This window comes from Hirsutella rhossiliensis, assembly GCF_020360975.1.
Source record: "Hirsutella rhossiliensis strain HR02 chromosome Unknown scaffold00003, whole genome shotgun sequence".
Lineage (NCBI taxonomy): Eukaryota > Fungi > Ascomycota > Sordariomycetes > Hypocreales > Ophiocordycipitaceae > Hirsutella > Hirsutella rhossiliensis.
In genome coordinates, this window is record NW_025408669.1 from 2,696,640 (window position 1) to 2,716,100 (window position 19,461).

Here is a 19,461-nt window from a genome sequence, read left to right on the forward strand (position 1 = left end):
AGAAAAGGAGTGCAGCTTCAAAGCGCGAATCTGGCTCTTACTCCTACGCTATATTTAACATTGTCGATTGAGTCCGGTCAGACTAGCAATGATTAAATCCCGTCCCACTAAAATGACGGTTTTTATTGCGATTTTCACGATGTTGACTGGATTGGCTATGGCGAGCCCAGCACCGGTTGGAAAAGTGGAAGAACAGGCAAGTATATACCGCAGTCAACAAGATCAAAGCCGACTTCTCCGCGATATGATGACCAACCTGGCGACTCTAGTGTGTAAGTTGCAGCCGCCCAGTGTGTTGGCGGCATGCTAATATGGCTGGCGACTCTAGTTTGTAAGTTCCGACTTATGGCTTGCAAGAATGATCGCAAACAGCATGTTGATCTGCTGGCGACTCTAGGATGTAAGTTGCAAGCCGCCGTGGACGAGAGTGATCGCCAGCAGCATGCTGATATAACTGGCGACTCTAGAATGTATGTTCTATGTCGTTATAGACGAGAGTGATTCCTAGCAGAGAACTGATATAGCTAATAACTCTAGTGTGTAAGTTTCACCCGCTATATAATTATAAAAGTGATTACTGGCAGCACGCTGATATAGGAGCCGGCTCTAGCGTGTAAGTTCCAGTTTGCCACTAACGAGAGGCATTGCTCGCGGCATGCTAATATAGCTGGCGACTCTAGTGTGTAAGTTGCATACCGTCATGGACAAGAGTGATTGCTAGCGGCTGCGCGGCATGCTGATATATGTATATTGTCTGGTGACTCTAGCCTGTAAGCACCGACCTATGACTAATAAGAGTGATTGCTGAAAGCATACTGACGTTGCTGACGACTTTAGTGTGTAAGCTCAATCAGTCACAGCCGAGAGGAACTATTAGTAGATTGCTAATATATCTGGCGACTCTAGCCTGTAAGTTCCGACCTATGACTAACGGGAGTAATCGCTAGCGGCATGCTGATATAACTGGCGACTCTAGAATGTAAGTTCCTAGCCGCCATAGATAATAGTGACAGCTAAGTAGCAGAATACTAATATACTTGGCGACTCTAGACTGTAAGTTATAACGCGACGCCCGTTATAGCCGAGAGTGATTGCTAGCAGACTACTAATATAGCTGGCGACTCTAGTGTGTAAGTTCAACCCCTTAGGGCTAAGGGTTATAGATAGCAGGATGCTGATATAGCTGGGAACTCTAGTGTGTAAGTTCAATCCGTCACGACGAGAGGTATTGCTTGCGGAATGCTAATATACCTAACGATTCTAGGGAGTAAGTTCCGATTTATCACAATAAGAGTGACGGCTAGCGGCATGCTGATATAGCTGGTAACTCTAGTGTGTAAGTTTAACCTATTACGGGCAAGAGTTATTGCTAGCAGAATACTGATATAGCTGGTGACTCTAGTGTGTAAGTTTAACTCGTTACGGACGAGAGGTATTGCTAGCGAAATGCTAATAAAGCTAGCGACTCTAGGATGTAAGGTAAGCTCTAAGCTTTTATAGATAAGGGTGATTGCTAGTTAGTAGGAATATAGTATTAATAATATCGTTAGCGACTATAGTTTAGAAAAGTCGATCCGTAATAGGTGAGTTCTAAAAACGCTAGTAATACTACTAAGTAACTTAGCGGGAGCAACGGACGTATAGAGATTGCTCCGTATTAGTTATCGCGGGAGATAGCTACGGTCGTTATATAGAGACGCTAGTTTTTTTAGAGTTTTTTTATATTATTACTCGTATATAGCCTCTAGGGCTATAGTAAGGCTAATAAGGGCCTAGGCCCCTATTAGTAGCCCTAGCTAGCTATAGAGCCCGGGGGCTTAAAACTAATTAGGGAAAGGGTAGCTATAAAGGTAAAGATAAAGGAAAGGTTAGTCTAGTTCCTCCCGCGCGGTGATTTTCCCCCCTAAGGGCCCTATAGCCCCTAGGTTACTCCTTTTTAAGCTACTTAGCTATCCCTATCCCTATTTTAGCTAAGAAGGTTAGAAGGGCTTCCCTTCCTTCCTTAGAGCTATAGAGAATAGGTAGGCTAAGGGCCCCCTCCTATCTCTTAGAGGTCTAGTAAAGGACCTCTCTTTCCCTCCTATAGTTTAGGCGCCTTAGGATAAGGTGCTTAGCCGTATACCTTCCTTAGCCGTAGCGGTAGTTATCTTAGTCTACCTTATTAGTCCTTTTTAAGAAGGAAAATAAGAAGCTAGCCTTAAAGAGGAGCTAGTAAAAGGCCGAGAGGGTCGGCTTAGGCCTCCCTATAGAGTCCTTTTCTAAGCTAAGGGCTAGGCGGGGGGTCTTTTAAATAGATATATAGTACTTACCTAGGCCCTTAGCCCTAGGGCCTTTAGCCGCCTCGGTAGCCTAGAGTCCCTTCTAATAGTCCTTAATAGCTTACCGGACCTTTCTTTATAAGTAGCTAATAGAGACTAAGGGGGTCCCTTAGGGAGGGGCCCCTAAGCCTCTTTTAGCTAGCTAGTTAGTAAGCTCGTTACTAAAGATCCTTAGGTAGCTAAGGCACTAATATAGCTATACGTTATAAAAGGCTTTTAAGCTAAATAGAAGCCTTTTAATATATATAGCTAGGTCTAAGAAACTTATAACCTTCCTTATAGCGGCTTAGCTATTTATAAAGATATAGGTATCTATAAGGGGGTTAAGGGGGCTAAGCCTTAAGGGCCGAGGGCTCCTAGCTAGGTCCTCTAGGACCCTTAGTATCGCGAATAGCTCTACGTTAGCTACTTTAATTAAGGGCCCTAGGTTCTCGTAGTACGCTTTAATAGGCTTATTTTCTAGGCTTATTTCGTAAAAGGAGTAAGCGTTAGTCTTTATAAAGGATCCCTTAAGGCACCCCTTAAAGCCGTTAGTATAGAAGGCTAGGAGCTATAACCTAAAGTCTTTTAGGCTAGCTAGGCTAGCTAAGAGGCGTTAGTACTACTTCTTAGCTAAGAGCTTAGGGGCCTCTATTATTATAATAAAGGCCTTAGGCTCTAGGGCCTATAGGGGCTCCTAGCTAGCTTTCTTTCTTTCTAAGTTATAATTAAGTCCTATAAGAGCTACTAGGCCTTTAAGGAGGCGGAAAAGCTATATATATAGCCTAATATAGCTTAAGGCCCTTAGGTCGGAGCCTAAGTTAGCGAGGTCGTCCTATATAGCTAGGTCGTAAGCTTGCCTTATAGGGTAACTAGGTAAAAGGTATAGGGTCTAGAAGGTATAGGAGAAGTATACCCTTTTAAATTATACCTTTAGTAGCGGTAGGGCTGCTTTAGCTTTTAAAGCCTTAATAAGGGATCCTTTAAAGGCCCCTAAGACCTTTAAAAGAGCTTAGTTTTAGAGCCTTTAAAAAAGCTTTATTAAGCTCTTAGGGGTCTTAGGCCCCTTATACTAAAGCTAGGTCCTATAGTCTACTATAAAGGTTATATAGGCCTAGTAAAGCTATTTAAAGGCTTTAAATAATAGGCCTTTTTATATAAAGGTTAAGTAGGATAGTCTTTTAAAGGTAGCTTATATAGAAGCTACCTTCTTCTTAATATATTATTTAAATAAGAGCTTAGAATTAAAAAAGACCCCTAGCTACTATACTAAGGGCTTTACTTTAAAAAATAAGTCTCTTACTATTATACCCTTTAAAATAGGCTGCTATTGCCTATTAAAGTAAATAAGTTCTATCTTTAAGGGGTTAAAGTAGACCCCTTAGTCTTTAGCTTATTTAAATAGGTTAGTAGCTATTCCTTCTAGCTATTAAACGTTCTTCTTAGCTGAGGTCGACGTTATAAAGATACTAAAGTTATCTATATAAGATAGCTAGTATCCCTTAGCCGCTAGTATCCCCCTTATATATAAGAGGAATAAAATAAGGCTAATAAGGGACCTTTAAAGCACCCTTATTACTAGGTCTATAAGGGCCTAGACTTACCCCTCGAAGGCTAGCTAGATCTTCCTTTTAATAAGGAAGTAGTCTACTTAGCTTATAAGGGCCTTAAGGAGGTTTAAGTCCCTTAGGACCCTTATAAGCTATTCCTTTAATATAAAATTAAAGGCGCCCTTTATATTTAATAAGAGGGTATTAGTAATAGCTTTCTTATTAGACTCCTACTTCTTTTAGATATAGTATAAAAGGAGGAAGGCCGTGTTTATAGCTAACCGCTATTTTCGTCCCCTTAGCTATATAGGGTTTAAAAGCCCGGCCGTATTAGCTAAATAGCTTAGCCGGGTAGCGTATAGCTTTTTAAGGACCTTTCCTAAGTAGTTAAATAGACTTATAACCCTATAAGCCTTAGGGATAGTATAGTCTAGCTTATTTTACTTAAGAAGTATAATTCTTATAGCTTCCTTTTATACCTTAGGGTAGTATCCTTAGTTAAATAAAGCTTTATAGGCCCTATTAAAGACTATAAGGATAGCTTTATATACGTATTAAATAAGGAGGAAGCTAAGGGAGTCTAAGCTAAGGGCTTTCTTATTAAAAGAGCTAAAAATAGCCCTCTTAATCTTAGGGTCCTTTAGCTCTAGCTAGTCTTACTTATCTATACCCTTACTACTTATATAGCCTAGAGGCTCTTCTTTTTCTAAGCTCTAAGGGGGGCTAAGGGGGGGGCTAGGGCTAGGGTCTAAGGTTAGGAAAAGGGTCGTTAGGAAGGCCTTATATTTTTCTATAAAGGTATTAGCTTTTACTTTTATCCCTTTTTTTATATATAAGATACTAAGAAGGGTAGGGTTAGCTCTAGCCTTAGTATAAGAAAAGGCTATAAAGATATCCTTTCTTATTACTTTTATTAAGAAACTCTCTTAGTATTGCTTTTTTATAGCCTTAATAGTATACTTAAAGCTATTTCAGGCCTTTATAAAGCTCTTTTAGCTCTCCTTATCCTAGGCTAGCCTATAAGCCTATTAAGCTAGGCTTAAGGCTTTTTAAAGGTAGGTTAGCTTATTAGTCTACTAAGGCTTAGATCCCTTATAAGGCCTCTTTTTCGGTATCGCTACGTTTAAAGCCTCTATAAAGGTTCTTATTAAAAATAAAGCTATCCCTTTTAAGTTATCTCTTTTTATAGCCCTCTCTATAGCTTTAAGAAGGTCCTATTCCTTCTTAGCTAAGTATTTTAAAAATACCTTTTAGTCTACTTTCCTATAATTATAATCTAAAGGTATATAAGCAAAAGCGGAATTTTAGGAAATTAAGGAATTACGTAAGACTACGTAATAGAGGGGAAGAAGGAGTATAAGGTAGGATTTTCAACGAAATTTATTAGTAGTATATTAGTATATAGAAGAGGTATTAAAGTTAATAATCCTCTCTTTATCTACTAGCGGATATACTATCTTATATAGATAATTATAGCTAAACGGAAGAACCTTTCGGGACTAGATTTAGGCTGCCGTATAGCCTTAAGACTAAGGAATTTAGTAATACCTCGAGTATATTAAGAAGTGTCTTAGTTCTACTAATATTCGTGTTTAAAGGAGGTTAGTCGTACCGGTATTCTTAAGAGGTCTTAGCTAGTATTCTAAGCTAGCTCTATTTCTACGATTCTTAGTTATACGATAACCGGCAACCTATTTAATGCATAATAATATATAAAATAACGAGCGATTCTTACTCTATAATATAGGATTTTATCTATAATTAATATACTACTTATTAGCTTATATAATTAGGAGAGTATATTATAGCTGCTTTATTTATAGTAGGAATACTATTTCTTATAGCCTCCCTTAAAGAGTAGATTTATATACTCTTTACTAGTTTATTTATAGTAGTATATATATAGGGTAAAAACCTAATTTAGGAAAACTATTCTTATACCTTAATAGGATATATAAAAACCTATTCTTTCTTAGGAAAAAAATCCTTAAGTATATACTAATAGAAAAACCTATAGTAGGAAAAGTCTATAGTTATAATAATTATTTATAGGATAACCTTATATAAGGTAAAACCTATTATTGCTAGGGAAATCTTAATAGATAAAAACCTAGTAAATATTTCTTTAGGAAACCTAAAAAGGAAAAACCTAGTAGAGGAAAGATATAGAAAGTATACGAAATATCTAAAAACCCCTATTAATTACTTAGGAACTTATACTAAGGATAGACCGTCTCTAAATTTATAAAGTAATCTAGGTCTTAATTCCTTTATAAAAATATTAGCTATATTATCTTCTAATTTAATATAAAAAACTTTAATTTCCCCTTCTCTTATACTAGTTCTAGTATAGTAATAGGCTAATCTTATATACTTAGACCTTTTATAAAATTCCGGGCTTTCTATTAATTTAATAGTAGTAGTATTATCCGTTAAAATAGGAGGTATAGTATTAAGAATCTTAATAGATAGATCCTTAGTAATATATTTAAAAAGTATATTTAAATAAATAGCTTCTTTATTTACCTTCCTAAGGCTAATATACTCTACTTCGTAGGTAGAAAGGGTAACGGCTTTCTACTTTGAGCAAGCCTAGCTTATTATATTATTATATATATAAAAATAGTATCTAGAAAAGGATTTTCCGTCCGTTAAATCCGACGCCTAGCTAGAGTCGGTAAAACCCTTTATATATAGATAGGTAAAAGGGATATTGCAATTATACTTAATCTTTAGGCTAGGAAATTTATTTAAATATTTCTAAATTATATTTAAAGCTATAAAATACGTTTAATCGGGCTTATCTATAAATCTAGCATAGGAAATTATAGAATATAAGATATCTAGCCTAGTAAATAAGGCTAAGTATAATAGAAATCTAATTTCTTTCTAAAATTATAATATATCTTCCTTAAAAGGTAATTCCTTTACTTTTATAAGCTTAAAGCTTACTATAGCGGGTAAATTTAAAGTTCCTAAACCCTCTTTATTAAATTCCTTTAATTTATTTAAGGTATAATTTTCTTAGGATATATATAGCTCTTTATTTTCTCGGTTTATTATAATATTTAGACCTAAGAAGTCTTTTATATCTCTTAAGATAGTAATATCTAGGAATTTAAATAATTCTTTAAATAATCTTTCTTTTATTATAGATTTAAAGAGCCTTACTATAAGAAAGTCGTCGACGTAAATTACTAAGGCTATACTATAGTCCTTATTTATAAATACTCCTTTATCTATTAAAAGAGAAAGAAATCCGAGTTTATTTAATATAATTTTTAAATAATTATACTAGAGCTTAGGACTTTGTTTTAGGCTATATAATGCTTTCTTTAGCTTTGCTTTAATTTAACCGGTTTTATATAGGTCTAGGAATTTAGTTAATTTAATTCCTTTAGCTCTATAAGCTAATCTATATTTTAAATAATATTCTTTAAGAGTATATTCTTCGTAGCTTATAGGAAGATCGATATATACTTCGCTATCTATATTAGTATATACGAAGGTATTTATTATATCTATTTATAAAGCTTTAAATTCGTAGATAATAGCTAAAATAAGTAGAATTCTAATAGATTTAGGTCTAGCTATAGTCGAGAAGGTATCTAGGAAATCTAAGCTATAGATCTACTTAAATCCCTATATTATAAAACGGGCTTTATATTTTATTATATTATTTTAACTATCCTTCTTAATAGTATAAACCTAGCGACCTCCTATAGCCTCCTTATCCTTAAGGAGGTAGGAAAATTCCTAAGTTTTATATTTAATTAGCTAAATAATTTCCTTAACTATAGCTTCTTTCTAAAAAGCTATTTTAGGGCTATTTATTGCCTATTTATAGGTCTTTAGAATTTTTAGATCCTAATTTACTATACTAGCTAAAATTAACTCTATAAAATCGTAGTTTAAAAATAAATTAATATTAAGGTATTCGATATAGTTAGAATCGAACCTATTTAGCTTCTTAGGTAATTCTACTACTATTTTACTAGTAGTAGGAATAGGATCGTTATTTAGAGACTCTTCTTCTATAAAGGGCGAGGGACTTTTATCTCTAGGTTCTCTAATAGCTTCCTCTATAGGGATATAGCTTTCTAGCTTATCTTTATTCGGAATAGAATTAAAATTAAAGGTATTAATACTACTGGAGATTTCTAGATTTTTTATAAATTTAATTTCTAGTATAGTAATATCTCTAAAAATAGAAATCTTTCTCTTAGAAAAATCCTAGATTTTATATATATTTTCTAAATAGCCTACTATTATTCCCTTAAAAGCTCTATTATCTAGCTTATCTTTAGGGTCTTTATTTTTATAATATATAAGGCTTCTAAAGATCTTAATTTTATTTAAGGTCTTAAAGGGTAGTATTATATTATCCTTCTTTTCTATATAACTTTTAAATCCTATTATAGAATATAATAATCTATTATATAAATAGGTAGCTATCAAAACAGCTTCTCCCTATAGGTATTTAGGAAGCTTAGTAGTAAATAAAAGAGCTCGTACTTTTTCTAATATTATACGATTTATTCTTTCTATTCTACTATTAGATTTAAGCGTCCTAGGAGGACTAGAATTAAAGGTAATTCCTTCTTTTTTATAGTAGAGCTTTATTTTATATATAAATTCTTTAGTATTATTAGAAAATGCTTCTTTAATCCTAGTATTTTTAGGGTTATTTTCTACCTTATTTTTAAATTCTAGGAACCTATTTAGAGCTTCCCCTTTTCTTCGAAGAAGGTATATTTATTACGAAGGAGGTAGAGGCATAGGCTTAGGTGCGGTCTATTAAAAGAAGTTTAATAATCTACGAGGGGGAAAAGAAAGAGAAGTATAGGCCTACCCTATATAGGCGTAGAGGCCGCTTATATATAGACTTAGCCTAGACCCTAGTCTAGGCCTATATAGGGCAAAAGCCCTTATATTATACCCCTACCTAGCTTTTAAAGAGGCGCGCCTCTAAATAATACTTAATACCGCGCTTAAGGGGATAGAACCCTCGCATAGACTATATACGCTTAATCGCGGAAAAAACGTTAGTAAATAATATATAATACCCTCCTAAGCGAGCTTCTTAAATAGACTATATTATTAGTAGGGGCCGCGCCCTAGGAGTCGGGCTTTAGTACTTATAGCTAGGAAGTAAAGGTATATAAAATAGCGCGTAGCTAGCTTTAATAAGCTTATAGTATCCCGCCCCCCCTATATCGGCGTATAGTAGTAGCTCTTAGTACTATAACGTAGGGGACGGTACTTTAGTATATAAGGCTCCGCTCCCTCCTATATAGGGCTATATAGGCACTCCCTTTCGCTATAGTTATATTATATTAGCGGCCTTCCTACCTCTTAGCCGCCCTTTTAGTCGCTATAGGCATATGTCCTATCTATATAGTAGCTACTACTATACGCGAGGGAACGCCGACGAAGCCCGTAAAGGCGTTACTAAGATTACTCGTCGCTAGAGTCGCTATTATTAAACCTAACCTCCTTTCCGTCCTAGCACGTACGCCCCTTTACTACTTAGAGTATATTTACCCGCGCCTCTTAGCGTAGGCACTTTAAAAACTAGTAGGATTTACTACTATAGCCTATATAGTAACCCTCCTATCGCTACCTCTTTCTATCCTCGGTCCTTAAGGTAGAGATAGAGATATCTATAGTATTACTAGCGTTATCTACTTCTTATACTATAAAAGAAGATAAAAAAGAAACTTATTACTACTAAGCTCGTAAAGAAAGTAAATAAGATCGGTATATATATTTAGTAGTATAGACCTTTTACTTAAACGGGTACGCTAATCTATATTTAAGCTTATAACGAGGTAATTATACTTTACCGCGTCGGGCTAGCTATATATATCTACTTAATAAAGTACCTCTTTAAACTATATAAGGTAGGCCGGAATAGCTTTACTTTGCTTTTATTAGAGTATTATAAGCTCTTAGCCTACTAACTTAGCTACGTTAGGTTCGCCGTAATTAGTATAGAGCTTTGCGAGGAGGTTAGCTAGTCCGTTTATATTAGTATATATAAACGGTAAGAGATACCTTTATAGGTATAAGGATAGGCTCGCGTAAAGATAGTCGAATTAGGCGCGGATATCCCTTATTATAGCGCTATCGGTATAGAGCTTTGCTTTTATATAAAGTAGCTATAGCTTAAGCTCTATAGAGGAGCCGTCGAACTTACTAAGGTACGGTAGTACCGCTCTTAGTCGTGCGGATCCCTACTATTATAAGAGGCTCTTAATTGCCTAGGCGAACTAAGTATTACGTTCGCCTTAATTTTACGACTATAGGAGTATAGATATTTCGCGTGCGTATATACCGGCGCGGGCGGTTTAACTAGACTAGGTAATTAAACGTCGGCTTTAAAGGTAGCAAAAAAAAAATAGCTATTCTATATATAGGGATATAAAGAGGGTAAAATAAAGGGTAGATTATACTATTATAGAGGAGGTAGAGGCGTAAGCTTAGGTACGGTCTATTAAAAGAAGGTTAATAATCTATAAAGGGGAAAAGGAAGAGAAGTACGGGCCTAGCCTATATAGGCGCGGAGGCCGCTTATATATAGACTTAGCTTAGACCTTAGTCTAGGCCTATATAGGGCAAAAGCCCTTATAATATTTCTAGATATTAGGTTCTTATATCTAGGAAAGAAATATAATAGTAATATTTATTATAAGTAAGTACTTTAATTAGCCCTTAAAAATCTAATACTATTTTTTCTAAATAGGAATAAGACTTATACGAGGGGTATTTATTAACCTTATTCGTTGCTTTAGCTTTAATATATATTTCGTACTACCTTATTTTATTTTCCTCTTTTAGAGGCATTTTTATATCCTTATTATATCTTTTTAATATTTCTAAAATAGCCCTACTATTTATATACCTTAAGCGTAAGTACTAAGTATAAAAATCTATATCCTTTGCTTTTAAAGATATAATAAGGATCGATTAGCTTTCTAATAAAGGTTCTATAGGAATATAATATAATTTATTTCTAAGAAATCCTTTAGTAAGGACCTTAGCCTTATTATCTAATAAAAGGACTTTATTTCCTCTTATTAAGGCATAGGTATTATTAAAATAAAATTAGGATAGTATATTTACCCTTAATTTAGGTATATAAAAGTAGTCTCGAAGGATATACCTTTTTCTATTATACGGGAACTTAAATACTAAGTCCCTTTTTCCTTTTACTAATATAAAGGAAGCTTTTCCCTAGTAAACTTTAAACTTAATTTCTTTATAGTTAATAAGGAAATTCTTATTAGATACTATATACCTAGTAGCTCCGGTATTATATATAAAATTATAGATCCTTTTATTCTTATAACTAGGAAATCCTTCTTCTCTTACCTTTAAGACTAATTCCTTTATTTTAGCAATCGAGGCTTTTAGAGGTCCTAAAAGAAAGTCTTTATTAGCTTCTACTATAGGGGTAATTATAGAGGTTAAAATTACCTTTAAATCCTTAGACGTATATATAGGGGTTAGAGCCTTAGAGAGGTCTATAAGGTCGATATCTAGGTCTATATTTTCTTCTTATAAAGCTATATTTAAGACCTTATTACTATCTTCTAAATCGGACTCTAGCTCGGTAATTTAAGCCTTCCTTCTTTTATTAGTAGTAGAAATACTATTAAAAGGGGATTTCTTCTTAAAAGAAGAAGAAGAAGAAGATTTTCTTTTCTTAGAGATTTAAGTCCTATCGTCCTTTTTTCCTTTATTTAATACCTAATAAGCGGGAGCCTTATTCGGGTATAATTTATAGTAATTTACTATAAAATGCCCTGGTTTTTTATATTCCTAATAATAAGGAGTATCTATAAAATTTCTATAGGATTTCTAAGGCTTCCTTTGTATTAGGAAAGCTTTCTCTAAAGATTCGTCTATATCCTCTATTCTTTTAGCTTTATCTAAAAGACTAGCTATAAGGGTTTTAAGGGTAAACGCCGTAGAATTATACCTAAGGCTCTATATAATATTTATAATATAGCTTCTAAATTCCTTATTATAGCAATTAAGAATCTATACTATAAGAATAACTTTTAGAATTTCTATATTATAGGATTTTAAATCCTCGTAGATTTCCTTTACCTTATAAAGGTATTTCTCTAAATTAGAGTCTAAGGGACTAAGATTAAAGAGCTGCTTAATAAGTAGATAATTCGACGAAAAGTTCGACGGATTATATAGCTTTTTAAGCTTATCCTATACTTCTTTTATATTTTTTAGATACCGAATTTATATTAAGGGACTATCTTTAACTTAAAGGAATATTATAGATAAAGCCTCCGTAGTCTATATATAATTTACTTACTCTAGAGTAGTAATAAGCTTTTCTTTTATAAGGATAGCTTCTATCCTCGTAGTCTATAAGGTATAATTTAAATTTCCCTTAAGTCTAGTAAATTCGTATTCTTTCTATCTACCTATTTTATATAAATTTAGTATTATTTCGTTTATAAGGATCGAGAAGTCTAAACGAGAGTTTAAGAGCGTAGGAAGGTAAAAGAAGTTAGGGGGAATTTCGAAAGGAATTTTAGTTAAATATTTCGACGAGAATTTTAAAGGTATAAGTAGTTAATTTCCCGGCTTAAAAGGAGTAAGCCGGGCTTATAACCTCTAAAGGTATATAAGCAAAAGCGGAATTTTAAGAAATCAAGGAATTATATAAGACTATATAATAAAGGGGAAGAAGGAGTATAAGGTAGGATTTTTAACGGAATTTATTAGTAGTATATTAGTATATAAAAGAAGTGTTAAAGTTAATAATCCTCTCTCTATTTACTAGCGGACATGCTATCTTATATAGACAATTATAGCTAAACGGAAGAACCTTTCGGGACTAGATTTAAGCTACCGTATAGCCCTAAGACTAAGGAATTTAGTAATACCTCGAGTATATTAGGAAGTGTCTTAGTTCTACTAATATTCGTGTTTAAAGGAGGTTGGTCGTGCCGGTGTTCTTAAGAGGTCTTAGTTAGTATTCTAAGCTAGCTCTATTTCTTCAATTCCCGATTATACGATAACCGGCAACCTGTTTAATATATAATAATATATAAAATAATAAGCGATTCTTGCTTTATAATATAGGATTTTATCTATAATTAATATACTACTTATTAGCTTATATAATCGGGAGAGTATATTATAGCTGCTTTATTTATAGTAGGAATACCGTTCCTTATATATAAGTAGTAGGCCTAGCTAGTAAGGGCCTATTAAGGTCCCTTAAGCTAGCTTTAAAGGCTATAGGCTTATAATCTAAGCCTATAGCCTCTAAGAAGCGGAAGTTAGCCTAGGTTAGCTATTTAAAGGGGCTATAGAAAGTAAGGTCTATAACTAAGGCCCCTTTTAAGCCTTTCCTTTAATAGGTACTTTCTATAGCTACCTTAAGGTCCGTTAGTAAGGAAGCCTTATAGTAGTTAAGCTAGCTAATAAGGGCTTCTACTTTATAGGCCTTAAAAGGTTCTATAAATAGGTTCTATTAAAGGTAGTATAAGTTAAAGTCCCTTACTAATAAAAAGGGCTACTATAGGAGCTAGGCTATTAGTAGTAGCCTTTCTATTATAAGGGGCCCTTACTAGCCTTAGCTAGCTAAGGCTCCTTTAACCTCTTTTTTATTATATAGGTTAATAAGGGTAAATAGTTCGATGCCTTTTACCCTTATAGCCTATATATCGGGATTATAAAAGAGGTTAAAGCTAGGGCTAGCTTCTATCTAAGCTTCCTTCCTCTTATAAGCTATAACTATAAGAAGGTATAAGTAATAAGCGTAGAATCGGGTAATCGATAACGTAAGCAGAAAGATCGGTCGAAGGAGTATAGGGTAGGATTTCGTCCGGAGTTTATAACGAGTATATAAGGGGCTAAATAATATATTAAAAGAATAGCGTTGCAAAGGATGCTTATAAACTTACTTATTCTATCTACTACTCCTAGGGAAATCCTTCGTCTTTTATAGACTATTGCTCGCCTACTAGTAGACTAATTAGTTAGCTTTCTAGCATATTCTATAGTGCTTAAAAAGCTCTATCTATAGCATGTCTTTATAACTTAGTAGGTGGTCTGATTATAGCGTGATGGTTAACGTAAGACTATGGGTTCTGGTATAAGTAGTGGATTTAACTAGAATATTCTATGCCCTACCTATTCTCGTATCGCGGATATCTTCGGAACTACTAGGCCAAAATAGGTAATAGGGTATCCGTTCTACTCGTAATTAACTTATGCATTTTATGCAAATTTTTGTTTATAAGGATAGGCTTATCCTAACCCGCTTTTCCTAGAGGAAGGTATAGATGTCTAGTAGAGGTCTTTGTCTTTAAGGGTTATTCCCTTAGACTATATTATAGAGCCTCTTTTTACTAGCTTATTCTATAAGGCCTCCCTATGCCTACTATTTCTTTATAATAGTAAAATAGGAATATAAGGGTATATTCTTATAATAACCCTAGGCCTCTTAATAGGCTTAGGAAAGTTAGTAAAAGGGATAAGGGTTATAACGTTATAGGCTAGATACTATATAAGAATATAGCTATTATTAATCTTATAAAGGTAGGGCTCTTATAATAAGATAAGGTCTACTTTTATTTTTAAGGCCTACTTTAGGATTAATAGGTTAGCTATTTCTTACTTATTAGTATTATACTATATAATACTAATAGGGTTATAGTTAGGCCTAGGGGGCCTAAGGGGCTTTAGGGGCCTTATAAGTATAAGGGGGCTAAGGCTATTAAGTATTAGTTATTCCCTTATAGACTCTATATTATACCTTATTAGTTATAAGGTGCTCTCCCTTATAGTTATAGTATTAGACCTTAAAGTAAGAGTAGCCTTAGCTAGCCTTATAGCTAAGGTAGTTATAGTCCTTAGTTAGGTACTTTTCTAGGTAAAAGGTATACCTAATAAGCTACTAGTAGGTCTAAGGGTTATAGATAAAGGAAAGGCACCTATAGTACTACGTATATATAGTATATTCCTTATAAGCCTTAACTTAAATCTATAGACCTACTATATAGAGGCTTTTTTTCCGGTATTCGGCCCTTATAGCCTTTAAAGGGACTATAAAGATAATAGATCCTACCTTTTACGTTAGGCCTAGGGTACCTAGCTACCTAGGCTACCCTAGGATATCGATCCCGCTAAAGGTTCTAGCTTCTACGGCGAAGATATCGAGGATAAGGGTCTCTAAGAGGTTAGGGACGCTCCGGGCTACTAGCTTAGTTTAGCTAGTAAGAAGGTCGGCCGACTTAATAGGTAGCTCCTTAAGGTATAGGGACTACTTCTCCTACTACTTTAGAAGCTTTATTGCTATATATAGGGCCTTTATCGTTATAACTATATTACCTTTATTTAAAGTCGATAGAGCTAATATAGCTAGTTCCCTTATAGCCTTATTAAGCTCGTTGCGAAGAGTAATAAGGTTAATATTTAGCGTTAGCGATTCCTTTTTTAGCTTTAAGATAAGTTAAAAGTCCTTTTTTACGTTCCTCTTAGCTAGGGCCTTAGTTAGGGCTTTTATTAGGGCTTTTACCGGAGCCTTAGCCGGGGCCTTAGCTAGGGCCTTAGGCGCCTTCTTTATAGTAACCTTAGCCTACGAGCTTGCTTTAAGGTTTCCTTAGGTAGCCTTAAGCTACTAGGCGGCCTTAGGCTAGTATAAGGGCTATTATAGGGGCTGTTAGCAGTCTAGGGTCCTTATAGCTACCTTCTCGAGCCCTTTTATAAGGGTCTTATAGAAGGGTTCGATTTTTTAGGCTTTATTAAGGGCTTAAAGGGCTTACTAAAAGAAGCCCTAGGCCTAGTCCTTAGGGAAGGGGTGCTAGGGCCGGGGCTAGGTCTATTATAAGTATTAAAATATAGGTCGGATAGGTATAAAGCTAATAAGGCTACTAAGGGCAGCTCTCTTTTACCCCTTTACTTACTTTAAAGGCTAGTTAAGCTAAAAGTAGCTAGTATAAGGCAGGGCTAGGCTAGGCCTAAAGAGGCTAGTCTTTAGTATAGGCTAAGTATTATCTTCTATCTTAATAATCCTTTAAGTCCTAGTCTTAGGTCCTAGGCCTTTCTTCTAGGGTCCTTAAAAGGCGTTAGCCTTTTAGAGCTTCTTCTAAGTAGGCCCTAGCCTCTAAGGTACTTATTTCGACCCTTAGGTTAAGGGGGGGGGGGTTAAAGTTAAAGGGGCCCTCCTTAGTCTAGGCCGGGGTCCTAAGTTATATCCGGGCTAGTAGCTATACGAGGCTATACTTAGGGGGGCGTAATACGCTATTCGCGGCGGTTCTAGGCGTATACTTTTTTTATATTTTAGGCTTAGTTTCGAAAAGTTAGCTAAAAAGACATATAAATACTTTTTTCTAAGGGCAGTAATAGCTTCTTATAAAGGTAATAAGGGATAAGATAGATAAATTAAAAATAGCTAGAAATAAAGGAAAACCTAGTAAAAAGCTTATTAGTTAAAAAGATATTAAGAGCTTCTTTAAATAAGATTCTCTTTACTAATTAAGATACTAATAAGATATAAAGAGGGGTATAAAATAAAGGAGAGAAGGATAAGTAAGGTAATATAATAATTACCCCCTTACTATAATTATTACCTTTTAAAGATTTAAATAACTTTGCCCTACTTATTTAACCCCTTACTCTTAATTTCCCTTTATATATTTTATATATACTTTTTATATCTCTCTTTATAAGAATTATAAGTGCCTAGGTTATTAGTTTTTATATATCTTATAGTATATATAGCTTAAATAATATCTAATTTTAAATAGCTTATATTATAACTAGCTATTTATAATTATATATAGCCTTAGATATTACTAGCTCTATTAAATATAAAAAGATAACTAGCTAAGAACTTTTAGGTTATACTAGAAGATTCTTATAACGTTAGAGCCTGTCCTCTAGATACAAACGTATAGCGAGTGGTCTAACTATGCGCCATGAAACGCTGTGGTCGACGGACTTTGCCGAGTGAGCGGCAATGAAAATCCCCTGGACATAATCGTGAACTTGACGTTGGAATGCGTCATCGGCCGCTCCGCTGAAGTAGCGACAAACCAAATCGTTAAATCTGGAAAGCGACCAGCGGCCATCAAGTGGAGGCCGACGACCAACACATGGCGGATTCAGGCTGTCTTTTCGTCAGTCGCCTGCGTCAGAGAAAACACCTGGATCAGTATATTTTCACTCGAACCGAGAACCATGTACAGGTCCGAAGCCTTGATTCAGCACCCCGCGTCACGCTGAACAAGCACGTTCCCGGGCTTCTCGAAAGACTACTCGATACTATCCAATGGGTCGAGCACAAGGCAGCCTATGATCCTCTTCCCGCAGATCACGCGGTTCAGTTTATACGAGGGTAAAGGCCAATGCCCAAGACTTTGCTGCCATGTTCCGAGAAGCAGCTTCACCTGCTGTAGCAGGGGCAGTGTTGCCGAGGCTTTAGAGTTGAAGCTCTGCAAGATTCTGGGCCTGGAAGCCGACTATAGGACAATCAGCGATGGGAACTCACTTGGAATTGACACTCGTTTCTCTAAAGGTGCGAAATTGACTGACCAAGACGATGCGGGCGGATATGGCCGTTTACGAAATCCTAGGCGACGTCAAGCTCGTCGATACTGGGTTAATGGCAGCGAGGAAGAGCGAGTTTTGACCAACGCTGGGATCACGCGGCTCTTGATTGGCATGTGTATAGTTGGAGACCAACGGCCGATGCATACTGGCACAGGTAAGCGTAGTTTGCACGTTTCACAAGCTACATTCATCAGTTTCTAATATTGTGTCATAGATATCAAGTTCAGTCTTTCACCAACCGGCGAGAGCTTCAAATCACTACATGTTCAATGCGAGGGCTTCGAGGACGTCTGACTGCGTGACAGCTATGAATCATGATTCCAAGAACGAAACTCTCGAGTTGCATGGGCGCTATTGCAGTAACATGCTGGAAGTTTCTCCTTCTCAGGATTCAACGCTGCAGAGCCTGATAGCCCATGCTCCTTGGTTTCTTAGGTGTTCCGAATTGACCCACATCCGCTCGCTGAGAGGAGGCAGTATAAGGCGGTGGGCCAAGCAAGGAGAGGAGGTGGTGAAATAGAATTACGAGTGGTTGGCCATGGGGAATGAATATCTCGCAGTAAGAATTAAGCACGGGAATCCATCCCTTTGTTCGGCCCTGTACCACTTCACATGGAAACATCACTTCAGCACCTACGAATTCGTGTTGTCTCTGCACCATTATCGTTGAGGTGACTCGGAACTGAATCACTCGGCAGCGGAGGGACTATCGGCTGCACGACGCAACGTCATATTGCACCTATTTGGTAGTCTCTGTCATGTCATTTACTATGGTCATGAGGCCATCGCAACATAAATCTGTCACTTCAAGCTTATTGATCAATGGCACTCAGGCCCTTGATCGACTCCAGGTCCTGCAGGCGTCCCTCCAACTTGGATTTGATCAGCATCAATGCAGGAGCGCCAAAAGGCAGATGAAGTGGAACTTCCTGGCCTCGACTGGCCACCTCAAACAGAACTCTGGCGAGGGCGGCGGGCTCAAGCATGCCAGCACCAGACTTGATACTCTGTCGAACAAAGGCCTCCAACTTTCGAGAGGGCATGTCGTCGGCCGCATAGGCTGCATGGGGTTGCATGTATTTCTTGCCGCCGCTTTCAAAGTCCGTCTTGACACCGCTTGGTTCAACGATGCAGAAGTTGACTGTGCAGGTGCTGGTCAGCGACGGCGTCTACCACGCAAACCATGTATTGGCTTACTGTTCCAATCGGGATGCATTTCCCGAGCGACAGACTCGGTCCAGCCTTCGACGGCGAACTTGCCCGCGTGATAGTACGCGTGGCCGGGAAAGGCACATACCCCGGCCAAGGAGGATATGTTGAAAACCAAGCCACCGCGGCGCTGCTTGTCCTGGCGCATGGCCTCGACGGCGCGCATAGTCACACGGGCGGTGCCGAAAAACAGAGTTTCCATCTCGTGATGAGTTTCCTCGTCTGTTGCGGCCTCGGTATCGCCTGAAAGGGAGTATCCGGCGTTGTTGACCACCACGTCGATGTAATGGGTCTCCCCAAAGTGAGCTGCGGCCGCCTTGAAGGCATTGTTGACGGAGACGGGTGAGGTGACGTCTAGGGCAAGCTTGAGGATGTCGGGGTCGTTGTCGGCAAGGTAGGAAAGGGTAGAGGGATCCCGCGCAGTTGCAATGAGTCGCTGCGTGGGCTTTGCCGCGATGAACTTGGCAATCTCACGGCCGATGCCCTTCGAGCACCCGGTGACTGTACGACGGCAGGGTCAGCATGTCGTTGTGTTTACTCTTACGCTAGAAGCACCATACTCAGCCAGATGGCGCCATCCGGAAGATGGTAGGGCTTGGTGTTGGCTGGATTCATGTCGGTCTTGTGAGTTGAGTCTTATTATACTCTACTTGACATAAGTGAGCCCGGATGCCAAACCTGCCATCTTGTCCGGGTTTATATACCCCGCGGCCTCGAAGCTTCAGTCCGACTTGATCTAAGTTACCGTCTACTAACTAAATTCTCTACCAATATGCACCAGCTGCAGCCGCAACCCCATGGCCAATTGGCCA

General features: G+C 36.8%; 2 protein-coding genes across 2 annotated transcripts; one reads left to right on the forward strand and one right to left on the reverse strand.

Annotated features, from left to right (window-relative positions):
* Positions 1 to 345: 345 nt before the first annotated feature.
* On the forward strand, positions 346 to 963 carry HRG_03283 (uncharacterized protein; the record flags this gene model as incomplete). The annotated part of the gene is made up of 2 exons (XM_044861754.1): positions 346 to 470; positions 948 to 963. 2 exons carry the CDS (start codon positions 346 to 348, stop codon positions 961 to 963), a joined length of 141 nt encoding a protein of 46 aa, XP_044722780.1.
* A 17,289-nt stretch (positions 964 to 18,252) lies between these two features.
* HRG_03284 (short chain dehydrogenase domain-containing protein) lies at positions 18,253 to 19,264 on the reverse strand (the record flags this gene model as incomplete). Its single annotated transcript, XM_044861755.1, has 3 exons — positions 18,253 to 18,581; positions 18,638 to 19,150; positions 19,210 to 19,264. 3 exons carry the CDS (start codon positions 19,262 to 19,264, stop codon positions 18,253 to 18,255), a joined length of 897 nt encoding a protein of 298 aa, XP_044722781.1.
* Positions 19,265 to 19,461: the final 197 nt, after the last annotated feature.